Source organism: Phacochoerus africanus, chromosome 8 (assembly GCF_016906955.1).
Source record: "Phacochoerus africanus isolate WHEZ1 chromosome 8, ROS_Pafr_v1, whole genome shotgun sequence".
NCBI lineage: Eukaryota > Metazoa > Chordata > Mammalia > Artiodactyla > Suidae > Phacochoerus > Phacochoerus africanus.
In genome coordinates this window covers 18,366,293-18,379,261 of record NC_062551.1, presented here as the reverse complement: position 1 = coordinate 18,379,261, position 12,969 = coordinate 18,366,293, and the positions used below count along the sequence as shown (strand labels likewise).

The following is a 12,969-nucleotide window of genomic DNA, read 5'->3' as shown; positions in this document are numbered from 1 at the left end:
CACCACAGCTCACGGCAACACCAGATCCTTAACCCACTGAGCAAGGCCAGGGATCAAACCTGAAACCTCATGTTCCTAGTCGGACTCATTAACCACTGAGCCACGATGGAGCTCCCATTTGTGATTTTTGGGGAGAGGTTTTATGAGTTAATTTGTCTCTTGTTTCTTCCATTCAGACCCTCCGTGTACTTTGAAAGCAGTTTCCATCTCTGACATTGGCATTGGGACAATCCATAAATGTTATTGGGATTCAGATACAGATACTTAGAAAAAAATAGGCTTTATTTTTTAGAGCAATTTTAGATTCACAGCAAACAAACAAAAGTATAGAGATTTGCCATACACCCCCTGCCCCTACACATGCATAGCTTCCCCCATTGTCAACATCCCCCACCAGACTTTGCATGTGTTATAACTGAAGAATCTGTGTTGACACATCATAATCACCCAAAGGCCATGGTTTACATTAGGGTTCACTCTTGGTGTTGTACGTTCTGTGGGTTTGGGCAAATGTTGGTGACATACAGTCACCATTAGAGTATCACACAGAGTAGTTTCATTGTGCTAAAAATCCTGTGCTCCGCCTATCCGTCCCTCCCTGCACCAACCCCCAGCAACCCCTGATCTTTTTAGTGTCTCCATAGTTTGGCCTTTGTCAGAACGTCACCTAGTTGGAATCATAAAGTAGGTAGCCTTTTCATATTGGCTTCTTTCACTTGGTCGTAGGAATTTCAGTTTCCTACATGTCTTTTCATGGCTTGATAACTCATTTCTTTTTAGGGCTAAATAATATTCCATTCACACTGTGGATGGACCACGGTTTATCCGTTCACCTGCAGAGGACATCTTGGTTGCTTTGGATTTTGGCGATTATGAATAGATCTGATATAACAGTCATGTGCTGGCTTTGTAAGGACATAAGTTTTCAGGTCTTTTGGTAAATACCAAGGAGGAGGATTGCTGGATTATGTGAGAGTATGTTTAGTTTTACAAGTAACTGCCAAACTGCTTTCCAAAAGTGGCTGTACCATTTCGTAGCCCACCAGCAATGAATGCGAGTTCCTGTGGCTCCACATCCTGGTGTGTCAGCCTTCTGGATTTTGTGTAGTGGTGTCTCATTGTTGTTTTAATTTGCATTTCCCTGAAGGCCTGTGATGTGGAGCATCTTTTCATATGCTTATTTGGCATCTGTATAGCTTCTTTGGTGAGGTGTCTGTTAAGCTCTTTGACTCACTTTTTGTTGTTTGAGGATATATGGCAAGAGCTGGAGAAGCATTTCTTAGGAAAGAGTGTTAGGGACAAAAGCAGATGTTTAGGGTTAATTGATCAGACTGTGCTGATCAAATACCATATTATGAGTGACAGAGGCCCCCCACGTATTCTTTAATAAACTTGTGTTTGGTGTATTTGGATAGACAGGCTCTCTAAAGCACAAGCCTCGTGACTGAGCAGGCCATGGACTCTCCTGAGCCTCAGGTTCCTCATCTGTAAAGGGGGGTTATAACAAAGTTCTTCTCCAGGGTAATTAATGCAGGCCTTCCCTGAACACTTGCTGGGCCTGGGGCAGAGGCGAAAATGGAGGATTTGTCTGCAGCTCACCCCTTCTCTTCCCACCCTGGCCCCATTCCACACAGCCCCCATCCCTGAATGCAGCTGCCCCTTGGCCATCCCCTAGGCCTGGGAGTACACAGGCTGATGGTATGGTCCACCCTCAGGCAGGGCCGACCTGAGGAAGAGGCCCAAACAGATCCTGGAATTGGTGCCAGCTACTCAAAGCCCTGTCCAGTCGGTGGGATGGAGATGGGGAAGGGACAGGTATGAGAGTTCCAGGTGGATGTGTCCTCTTGGATCCTCAGACTCCTCACCCCTGCGGAGGAGGCCAGAGACAGACCCTCCAAGGCAAGGGGTCCATAGCAGGGTCCTGATTGTCCAGCTCTTAAGTGGTCCTGATTGTGCAGAGTCGGTGAGATAATGTTTATAAACTGCTTAGCTCGGTGCTTGGTACTCGTTAGGCTTCAGAGTGCTCAATAAATATTGGTTGTTGGTGTTATTATCATTCGGGTGAGAGGGCACCCCTGTGTGTGTCGAGGGTGATCTGCCTGCTCGCTGGAGACACAAGGGACTTCCCTGTCCCCTGGAAGGGATCATCATGTCCTTCCCAGGGCCCAGAGCTCTGCCGTCACAGAGAGTGACTTGGCAGGGGCCTTCTCCGAGATTCATAAACAGAAGCCTGAGAAGGGCTGGAACCCTCTGAAGCCCTGCTTATGGAGCACCTACTAAGCGCATAGACCCTCTGCTATGGTTTCTCCCTCTGAGGGAGCCACACTTCGCAGATGTGGAAACTGAGCCTCAAGGGGTAAATGACTTTGTCAAGGTCACGCATCCAGGGAGGGTGAGTGTCTGATTCCCAAGGCCCAGCTCTTTCCATCATACCATGATGCTGTGTCTAAAACACATTTCATGGCCAGAGTGGGGAACCTTCCCAGGGTGGTCCCCAACGATTTCCAAACCGGGATGATGACAGTGTGTGTTATGAGAGTGCCCAGTGCCGGGAAGCACACAGGAAGTCCTGCTCCTTGTTTTGCTGACTGAGCCCATCCCCACAGGACACCCTTGGAAAAGGCTTCATTCCCGCTGGCTCCTGGCTCTAGGTCACCTTGACCTAGGCTGGTGGTGGAGAAGGATGCTCCTGGCCTTTTCCGGGCCCTGGTCTCAGCGCCTTGGCAGCATGAATGAACACCATCCAGAGCTGGACTTTACCTTCTGCTCAGCTGAGGGCAGCATTGTGGGTGAGTGTGAATCTCCGCATCCTCCCCAGGGCAGCCTCTAGGAACTGCTGCTTTCATAGCCTTCCACCCAGGAAATTGTTTCTGCACCTCCGCTTGCTCTCAGGGCATGGCTTGGAGTCTCTTAGATCTGGCTTCAAATCTCAGTTCTACAAAACTGTTGGGTGGGCCTTGGGCAAATCATTTAAATGCTGTGTGCCTTGATTTCTTTATCTGTAAGATGGGGTTGATCAGAGTACTGACCCCAGGGGATTCTGTTGTGACAAATTAATGCATGGATGGTGCTGGACCCAGAGCCTGGCAGGTCCAAAGTGTTTAGTATTTTAATCTGCTATTGGATTATTTATTCAAGAGGCAGATCATGTGGACCATAGAGTCTTCGGGGTTGGAGAGGGGGCTATGAATTCCCTAAGATTGTGCATAAGGTTGAATGAGGTTGTTGGTATGGGTGTTATTAAGGAAAGGAAGTTTCATTGCTGTCAGTGAATATTTATGGGTGTTGATGACCCCTGCTTCAAGTGGTCCCAGGCACAGTGCTCGGCTCTGTGGACCAGAAAAACACCAAAAGATGTAGTTACAGCCTTCAGCAGCCTTGGGTGACGCCACTGTGGCAGAAACATGAGTGGAATATTCTCTTTGTCTCCCAGATGTTCTTTTTCTTTCTTTCTTTTCTTTTCTTTTCTTTCTTTCTTTCTTTCTTTCTTTCTTTCTTTCTTTCTTTCTTTCTTTCTTTCTTCTTCTTTCTTTCTTCTTTCTTTCTTTCTTTCTTTCTTTCTTTCTTTCTTTTTTTTTTTAAGGGCTGCACCTGTAGTGTATGGAGGTTCCCAGGCTAGGGGTCCAAGCAGAGCTACAGCTGCCAGCCTGCGCCACAGCCATAGTAATGCAGGATCTGAGCTGCACCTGTGACCTATGCCACCACTCACAGCAATGCTGGATCCTTAACCCAATGAGCAAGGCCAGGGATCAAACCCACATCCTCATGGATACTAGTCGGGTTCTTAATCAGCTGAGCCACAACAGGAACAACCATGTCTCCCGTATTTTCTTTAACCCTTTTATTTTATCCATTTTTTTTTCTTCTGTCACCTTATTTTCCTATTGTTTGAGGTTTTAATTTTTCCACCTACCTGTTGTTCTCTCTGAAATGGAAGAAAAGGACTCGGCAGAGAGTTTATAAGAGAAAACACTTGCTCAGTTTCCCAGGTTACGTTGTGTGCATGTGTGTGTGATGCTATGTGCCATCTGGGCTTGTGCTGCCATGGAATATCCCTGGAAGGTCACACCCGTTAGTGGTGACAGCCCTCTTGGGGAGGGGCGTACTGGGGTGCAAAGGTGGGAAGGAGTCTTACACCTTTTTAATCTCTTGTGTTTTGTACATCAAGTATGAAGACCTATTTTAAATTTTTTTTTTTTAAATCAGGGATTCTTCCACCCCACCCACACTTTGCAGGGCTATTGCAGGCATTGTGGGAGGAGCACGTGTGTGTGCAGTGCTCAGCATGGGGGCTGCTGCACTTAAGTGTTGGCATAATTGCAGCACTTATCATCATCAAGATTAATCGGAATCGTGCTAGTGGAGTGAAAGCGCTGATACATATGCAGCAATCTGGGGGTGGGGGTGGAGAAGATGTAACCGAGACCTCAGTATCTCTTTACATGGACGTCCATGAAACGCAAGAACATCAACGTCCGGGTCTGCAGTCACCCTATGCTAACGGGGGACTCAGAAAACTACACCAGCTGATGCCCTCCGTGTCTTCACCCTGGAGATTTTCTTTAGGTCTTCTAAGACCCACATGTTCTTGGCTGGTTCCGTGCAAAATCCCTTAAACAGCACCACTTACACAAGGCATTCCGAGCCAATTCTATTCCAGGAGAGCTTGACTAAGATTGGGTTACCCCCAAAGTAGACCCTGTATAAGTAGTTTCTTTGAATGGGCATCCCAGGAAGCATTAGAAGGAGAATGGAGAAGTGGGGCAGGGAAGGAGGAAAGCCAATGAGTATAGTGATAAGCAGGCTACCTCTGTGGGCTATTGGAGTTCCGTGCTGCTGAGGACCTAGGGGGACAGTGTAGTACATGACTCAGATGAGTCCCACTGTAAGGCTAAAGATGCTAGCACTAATAATCCACTAACTCCTGTGTGTCATCAGTTGAGGGCTGTTCCCAGGGTCCGCCTGCCCAGTGCATGCATCAAGCAAGCTCTTGCTGCAGGAGAAAACCCTCAGGCAGAGCAGCAGGATCTCAGGGTTCTCAGCCATCTGCAGAAGGGGTGCAGGCTGGCACCTTCTGTATCTGCATGGGGTCAGCTCTTCCTGGTCCTGTGGGTTTGGGTAAAACAGTGCCCTGAGCCACCAGACAACCACAAGTGAAAACTTTATTGCTCCAAGCACTTTATAGGAATGTTATCAACACCTGACTTGGGCAAATATATAAAAAGCACAAGCTATTATACAATCATTCCAACTTCTCCATTAATGCATTATACAGATGCTTCCCAGGCCTCGTCCCCAGCCTGATGGATGCATTTCAGGGGCAGCAGCTGCACTTGTCTGAGCCCCCTTTGCAGATGCAGCCCCGGGCACACTTGGCACAGCCTGGAGGGCAGCAAGGACAGCAGCCTGAAAGGGGCAGGAGATTGGATAGATCAGCTTTAAGTCTACACTCTCATCTACCCGCTTGCCCCTTTGCCACTTAGAGGAAGTAGAAAAAGAAGCGCAGGCCACACGCAGACTCTAATCCACAAGAGTAGAAGACCAGGGACAAGAAGTTGTGGGACATTAGAGCTGGAAGGGACCTCAGGGTTCACCCAGAATCCATCAGAGGTCCGGAATGGGGAAGGGGTTGGCCCAAGGCCACTGGATGGTGGCAGATCCCAGGGCTCATGAGGCCAGGCCAGCGCTCCATCCCCTCTTCCACTGGGCCGGCTGGAACCTCTTCCTATCCAAACCCTTGCAATGCCATGGATGGCCTTGTCGCCAGATGCGCTGCAGCCCGGGGGCCACCACGTTCATGTCAGATCTCTCCCAAATGGGAGGGAGGCATCGAGAAGCCCCTCAGTCCCACCACGGCTGGAGGGGTGAGGACGGTGAGAAGAGACCCTCCGAGGTCCCGGCCAGCAGCGGTCCCGCCCCCACCACACTTACTTTTTCGACATGTTTTACAGTTGCAGGTTGTGCATTTGCAGTTGTCTCCACAGATGCAGACTCCTCCTAGGGGAAAGGACAGAGCCACAGACATGAACACCAAGGCAGAGCGGGACACATAGGTGTGCTGCAGGAGGTCCCGGTGACAGGGGTTCTGAGCTGTCCTTGGGCAGTGGCTGGACAGGAGGGTGAAGATGCTGCCAAGAAGATGGTCCAGTGGTTCCAAGACAGTCCACGGACGGAAACGGGGGGATTGCATTAGCGTCCCCTGGGGTACTAGTTAAAAATGCAGATTCCTAGGCCAACCTTTGAGATAGTCTGATTCATAGATCTGGGTGGGGAAAGGGAAACTTTTTTTTTTTTGGTACTTTTTGGGGCCTCACCTACGGCATATGGAGGTTCCCAGGCTAGGGGTAGAATCAGAGCTACAGCTGCCGGCCTACGCTACGGCCACAGCAATGCCAGATCTGAGCCACATCTGTAACCTCCACCACAGCCCATGGCAACGCTGGGTCCTTAACCCACTGAGCAAGGCCAGGAGTTGAACCCAAAACCTCATGGTTCCTAGTCGGATTCATTTCCGCCGCACCATGACAGGCACTCCGGGAACTGTATTTTATTTATTTATTTATTTTTGTCTTTTTGCCATTTCTTGGGCAGCTGTCTCGGCATATGGAGGTTCCCAGGCTAGGGGTCGAATCGGAGCTGTAGCCACCGGCCTACGCCAGAGCCACAGCAACTCGGTATCCAAGCCGCGTCTGCAACCCACACCACAGCTCATGGCAACGCCGGATCCTTAACCCACTGAGCAAGGCCAAGGATCGAACCTGCCACCTCATGGTTCCTAACGGATTCGTTAACCACTGCACCACGACGGGAACTCTGGGGAACTGTATTTTTAAAAAGCAACCCAGATGATTCTGATGTACAATCAGGTTTGAGAACCCCTAGGCTAGGCCAACTCCACCAAGTCCAAGGCCCCCTGGGGACTGTCAAAGCCTTTCATACCTTCCTCACCTTTTCAAGGTATCAGGCAAAACTGGAAACCATGAGTGGGTAGAAGGAAGGGCAGACAAGCCTGATGTGAGAGTCACAGCTGTAACTTGTCTCTGTATCATAAAACCATCTAATTAAAAAAAAAAATCATCCCACTTATTGTTCTGAGTTTCAAGATGCCGGAAGCTTCTGCCTTTTTGGCAAATCTGTGGGACAGACATGTCCTGCTGGGACCCGGGAGGCTGGTGAGCCTTCTTGATGCCATTTCCCAAGGCCATAAAACCCAGGGTGGCTCTGAACACCCCCCCCCCACCTCCTCCTGCCAACATACTTCCGTGGAATTAAGCAGTTTCACACTCAGAGGTCCACACACACCTCTTATAACTCCCCTGATGTTTGCAAATGCATTGTGATTTTAGTACTTTCATAGCAGCCTTGGGAGGTGGGCAGCTGGGGATGAGTAACTCTAGTTTGCAGATAAAGAAACTGAGGCCCAGAAATAATGTCAAGAGTGGTTGGAAGCAATGGACCAAAAGCAGGTTGCCCTGGGCTTCTCCCCCGCCCTGGTGGCTGCCCCCAGAGTCTTGCCCCTAGGGTCTCCCCATGGTCATTCCTAACCCAGGCTATTAATCCTGGCAAATCAAGCTAGTACCCAACAGAGAGCGGGTCTCAGACGAACCCCGCTGGTGCTTCTAATTGGAAGAAAAGGAGCATTAATCACAGTTCCACAGGCTCCCTGTAGGAAGCTGGTGAGAGGTCACCGAATCCTGGGGTGAGTGTCCTTACTCACCAGACATGCAGGTGCACTCCCCGGGGTCCATGGTCCAGGCGTTGTGAGGCTCTGTGCTATCAGCGTGGGGAAGGGAGGCTGAGGGAGCCGTCGCCAGAGGCTCCCAATTTATAGCCGTGTGGGTGTCAACTTGGGCTCACCCCACCTCTCCCCGGGGCCAGACGCCCTGCACACGGCCCAGCGACAGGCTGGGGGTTGGGAAGAGCAGGCAGAAGGAGGATAGAAGAGAGGGTGAGCAATAGAGTCACCTGGGTGACTTTCCCCAAGGGATGCGGGTGGCTGAACCCCCCCACCTGCTGGGGTGTCAGAGAGCCAGGCTCAGGCTGAAATGGCAGTCATAGTGCTCGGATTGGGAATTACCTGTGTCCCGTCTCTGAGTTCAGGCAGGCTATTGTCTACCATTCTCTTCCCTCCTTCACAGGGGCTGCCTCCCGCTCAGGGTCTCACACCTTCTCCCCTGTTGACTATAAAAGCCCTCACCATGGGCAGGTGGGGGCCCCTCTCCTGGGCCCTGACTTTAGAAAGGCCCCTCTCAGGCCCCGTCCTGGCCATACCCCCAGAAGTCAGGGGCAGGTGCCTACCTGGAGCCTGTAACCTCTCTTTCTAGACCACACACACAACGTCCTGGATTCTGGAATTTTCTATCATCCCAAGCCCTCTTGCTTTCTAAGGGTTTGCTCAGTCCTTCTCCCCAGGCTTCCAGGGGCAGCTGCGCAGCCAGTGTGTGTCCCTCTAGGGCTGAGGAGTGGCTGGGGTGGCTGTCGGCTGGCGGTGCAAAGAGAGTTTGGATGTGGGGGCTGAGCAGCCCCAGGGGAGCGAGGGGGAAGGCGCTGTGGGGAGAGGAGGGAGGTGGGCCACAGATGGGGGGTTGGGGACTCGGGCAGATGTGGCACCTCGTGTTCTAGGTTGTGATAAAACTCTTTGTTAAGGTGGGAGGGTAGAACATACTTTGTCTATTTGCTTTCTAACTTTTAACTGTGTCCGCCAGGTGGTATGCGGACCTCTCCTTGTACTACTGCTCTACCTCCTAAGCATCAGGAGGAGTCACAGCCCTAAACCTAAAACCAGCATCAGCCACTTCGTCTCTTGCCAGAATCTTCAGTGGCTCCCACCATCTGCGGAACAACCCCAGACGTCTTAGCCTTGCAGTCCAAGCTCAACTTAGCTTTCAAAGCTCTCCACCCACCACTCCCATCTTCTTATTCCTCTGAAGCCTAAGGACCGCAGGCTCCCTGTCCTTGCCTCGAACTTCCCCCACCTCCAGGCCTTGGCTCCCATCAGATGTTTTTCCTTTCCCTGTCACCTTGAACCCAAATAAATCCTCACCTTTTGACGAGACAGGAGCTCAGATGCCATTTTGGGTTTTTTTGTTTTTTTTTTTTGGTTTTTGTCTTTTTAGGGCCACACCCACGGCATATGGAGGTCTAAACAGAGCTGTAGCCACCGGCCTTCGCCAGAGTCACAGCAACATGGGATCCGAGCCACATCTGCCACCTACACCACAGCTCACGGCAATGCCGGAACCCTAACCCACTGAGCAAGGCCAGGGCTCGAACCTGCAACCTCACGGTTCCTAGTCGGATTCGTTAACCACTGAGCCACGACGGGAACTCCCTCAGATGTCATTTCTTGAGAGGTAGAAGCAAGAGGGGACTTGGAGGAAGGTTGAATCCCCCCCCAGTCTCCATCATAACCTCATTCTTTGATCGAGGCAGCTGACTCTTCTGTTTTATATAAAGTGCCTGCCAGATGCTGCGGCCTCACACCTCCCCTGCAAGCTGCCATTCTCACCCACTTGCCGCAGAGCAGTTCTGCATCTCAAGTGTTGCCGATCACACTATTCCAGGAAGCTGCCCCAATCTCTCCCTTTCTCCACTGGAAGAAGTCTCTCCCTCTGTGGCCCGTCAGAGATATGTTGGCACATTTCTCCTGACACTGGCTATTTTCTACTCTGCTATACGATTGTGTTCTTGGCTCTTCCACCCCTCACCCCAAACTGGGAGCTCTCAGGGCCAAGGCCTGTGTCTAAAGCACCTCTGTATCTGCACAGAGTTCTGCCCAATGCTTGGCAGCTATTGGGTTAGCAAATGAATCAGGCGAGTAGTCGAGTGACCGGAGAAGACATTGGGTGAGCGCGCATGTAAGTGAAAAATCAAATGAGTGAATGAGGAACCTCCTGCACGTGCGGCCCGAGGACTTCTGCTGAAATTGTGGTTACTATTCAAAAGGCCAAACACTGGGCCTGGCCATAATCAGGGGAGATAATTCTTCCCATTTGTAGGTTCGTGGGGTCTCCATCACTCATCCACAAGGACCGCCAGGCCCTCAGTCTGATCCAGGGGGCCATGGGTGTGAGCGGAGAACTTCTGGTGAGAAGAAAGGGATTCAGCCCCATGGTCATCAGGGCAGTGGGAGGGGTAGGTAGGGGCAGCATTGAAGTGACCCCGTCACGGTCCCCGCCTGAAAGGAGTTCACAGCCTAGTAGGGGATCCAGGTACTTTCATTCAGCGCCTTTTGTTTGTTTGTTTGTCTTTTCTAGGGCCGCACCCCTGGCATATGGAGGTTCCCAGGCTAGGGGTCCAATTGGAGCTATAGCTGCCAGCCTGCACCACAGCCACAGCAATGCCAGATCCTTAACCCACTGAGCAAGGCCAGGGATTGAACCCGCAGCCTCATGGTTCCTAGTCGGATTCATTAATCACTGCGCCACGACAGGATCTTCTCATTCTGGGCTCTGGGGAGCCAACAGCGAGTGAACACAGAGCTAATGGTGCAAAAGGGCGGGAGGACGCCTCAGCCCAGGCCAGGAAACCCACACCCAGGCTGGGCTGCTCTCAGAGTCCAGAGGCTGGATCTGTCTTCCCGCAGCTGTATTGCCAGACGGGTCCCAGCCCATCTCCTGGCAGGGCCAGCTTCTCACCCGACCCCGGCCCCCCACCCCTCACCCTTAGATGTGCTCGGTAGCAGATAGGAACGCCTTTAGAAGGTCTGGCCAAGCAAGCGAGCCCAGAGAAAGAAAAGGATTTTCCTCCACCCTTATCTATGCCGCCTCTCCTCCTGCTTCCTCCTCCTCGGGTGACTGACACTGCGATGTTGCTTAAGGCCTCAGTTGAATGATAATATCCAAATCCAATCCTCAGGCATGAAGCTCTTTCCCAATTTCTGGGTTGTGTGGATTGAAATGGTCCTGTGTGGCATGGGCAGGAGGGTCCATGTTGATGGCGCCCAGGCTGTCTAGTGCCTCTTACCTAGTGTCCCCGATGCCTGGGGAAGTGCCCACACAGGCCCCTTCTGCCCTTTCGGCCATCTTCTGGGTCTCAGCTCCTGAACTCTGCATGGCACTGGGAAAACAAGAACACACATGCCACCCCAAGAACATGCAATGGCTGGTGGGGACAGCCTAGATCCACACTTAGAAAATGATTACACCTGGCCTCCACATCCACGGCTGTGGAAGCCGCAGCTGCAGAGAACCCACTGGATTTGGTCTTTTTTCTTTTCTTTTTTCCCTTCCTCCCTCCCTTCCTTCCCTCTTTCTTTTACAAGTGGAGATAGCATCCTAGGAGATATTAAATTGTAGGTGCCACTAACCATGGAAGTAGGAATTAGAGCTCAGCAAATGGTATCCGGCAAAGCTTTTTGCCACTGTCATGTCATATACAGTCATGAAAAACGGAAGCAATTTACAAGATGTGAATGTGTGGAATGAGGAGAAAAAAGGAGCTTAGACTGCGTTTTGAGTTGTTCCAATCATTGTTTAAAGTAGGACCTTGAATATACTTTTAATATTTTAAAAGGAAAACTTCCAATACAGCTGTGATAGTTCCTACTATAGAAATCTTCGTCGTCGTAAAAGTTGTTTCTTCAAAGCATAAAACTGTTAGCAATATTATTATAAGGCACGTTTTAAACCCTCAAGCTTAATGAAAGGGATTTTGTATATAGTTTTTTAAAAATTCTGAGCTCTTGGTGTTCCCATTGTGGCACAGTGGTTAACGAATCCGACTAGGAGCCATGAGGCTGCGGGTTTGATCCCTGGCTCACTCAGTGGGTTAAGGATCTGTCGTTGCCGTGAGTTATGGTGTAGGTTGCAGACGCAGCTCGGATCCCGAGTTGCTGTGGCTCTGGCATAGGCTGGCAGCTACAGCTCCGATTCGACCCCTAGCCCAGGAACCTCCATATGCCATGGGAGCAGCTCAGGAAATGGCAAAGAGACCAAAAAAAAAAAAAAAAAAGTCTGAGCTCTTATATGTCATCCAATCATGGGGATTTTTGTGTCTAAGCAAATGAATATGGAAATCTGTTTTCTTTGCTATTGGCATGTTTATTTTCAGTGTCTTAGTTTTTTTTGTTTTTTTGTTTTTTTTTTGTTTTTGTCTTTTTAGGCCACACCGACGATATATGGAGGTTCCCAGGCTAGGGGTCGAATCGGAGCTGTAGCGGCTGGCCTACACCACAGCCACAGCAACACCAGGTCTGAGCTGTGACTGCAACCTACACCATAGCTCATGGCAACGCCAGATCCTTAGCCCACTGAGCGAGGCCAGGGGTGGAAACTTTGTCCTCATGGATGCTAGTCAGATTCATTTCCTCTAAGCCATGATGAGAACTCCCAGTATCTCAGTTTATTAGAGTAGCATGAAAATACTTGTTTTTGTAAGGGACTTCAACATCCATGGATTTGAGTATCTGCTGGGGTCCTAGAACCAGTCCCTGTGGATGCTGAGGGATGATGTATTTCTTCAGAGAAGTGATTCCTGGCCTTCTCAAGGGGCCCATTGAACATCTGATGAAAGCTCTACCCAGAAAAAAAAATGTACAAATACACATTTTCCCCCCCAAGTTCAAGGGTTTTGTGGGTCTCCTAAATCCCATTGCTAGGCCTCCTCCCACCGTCCCCAGGGGTCCTGAGTCAAATGGTTTTCTCAGAACAGTGAAATGGGTTATTCCAAAGGAAGAGCTAATACTCTACCTCTTAACCTCAAATGATAGGCTTTTCATCCTCTCCCCTCCCATAAAGATAAAAGCTAAATATCTGCTGTTCTTGCGCCCAGCAGTTTCTGCCAGAAGAGGTTCTGGGACCCACGGCCTGGGAGAGGAGGTGCAGCCACAGTGAGGATGGCAGAGAAAGGTCCTCTGCTGCCGCTTCACACCCTGGGCCACAGTTTGCTCCATCCTTTCCCACATGCCTATGGACATATGTGTCTTCCCGGGAGCAGCCTGGAGCCATTGATTTTATTGTGCTGGTTTGT

General features: G+C 50.4%; 1 protein-coding gene and 1 long non-coding RNA gene across 2 annotated transcripts; one reads left to right on the top strand and one right to left on the bottom strand.

Moving 5' to 3' along the window:
* The first annotated feature begins 2,509 nt into the window (after positions 1-2,509).
* LOC125134113 (uncharacterized) lies at positions 2,510-9,055 on the top strand. Its single transcript, XR_007136559.1, has 2 exons — positions 2,510-2,789; positions 8,706-9,055. It is a non-coding gene; the product is annotated as an uncharacterized LOC125134113 (long non-coding RNA).
* On the bottom strand, positions 5,149-7,819 carry MT4 (metallothionein 4). Its single transcript, XM_047793001.1, has 3 exons — positions 7,718-7,819; positions 5,932-5,997; positions 5,149-5,406 (listed from the first exon to the last, which is right to left on the bottom strand). Exons 1-3 carry the CDS (start codon positions 7,746-7,748, stop codon positions 5,315-5,317), a joined length of 189 nt encoding a protein of 62 aa, XP_047648957.1. The 5' UTR covers positions 7,749-7,819; the 3' UTR covers positions 5,149-5,314.
* Positions 9,056-12,969: the final 3,914 nt, after the last annotated feature.

Excerpts from the sequence above, each read along its gene's own strand:
- MT4 (XM_047793001.1), bottom strand. The coding sequence starts at position 7,748 with ATGGACCCCGGGGAGTGCACCTGCATGTCTG. Across the intron at positions 5,998-7,717 it reads GGAGTGCACCTGCATGTCTG|GAGGAGTCTGCATCTGTGGA; the intron begins GTGAGTAAGGAC and ends CCTTTCCCCTAG. Across the intron at positions 5,407-5,931 it reads CTGTAAAACATGTCGAAAAA|GCTGCTGTCCTTGCTGCCCT; the intron begins GTAAGTGTGGTG and ends TGCCCCTTTCAG.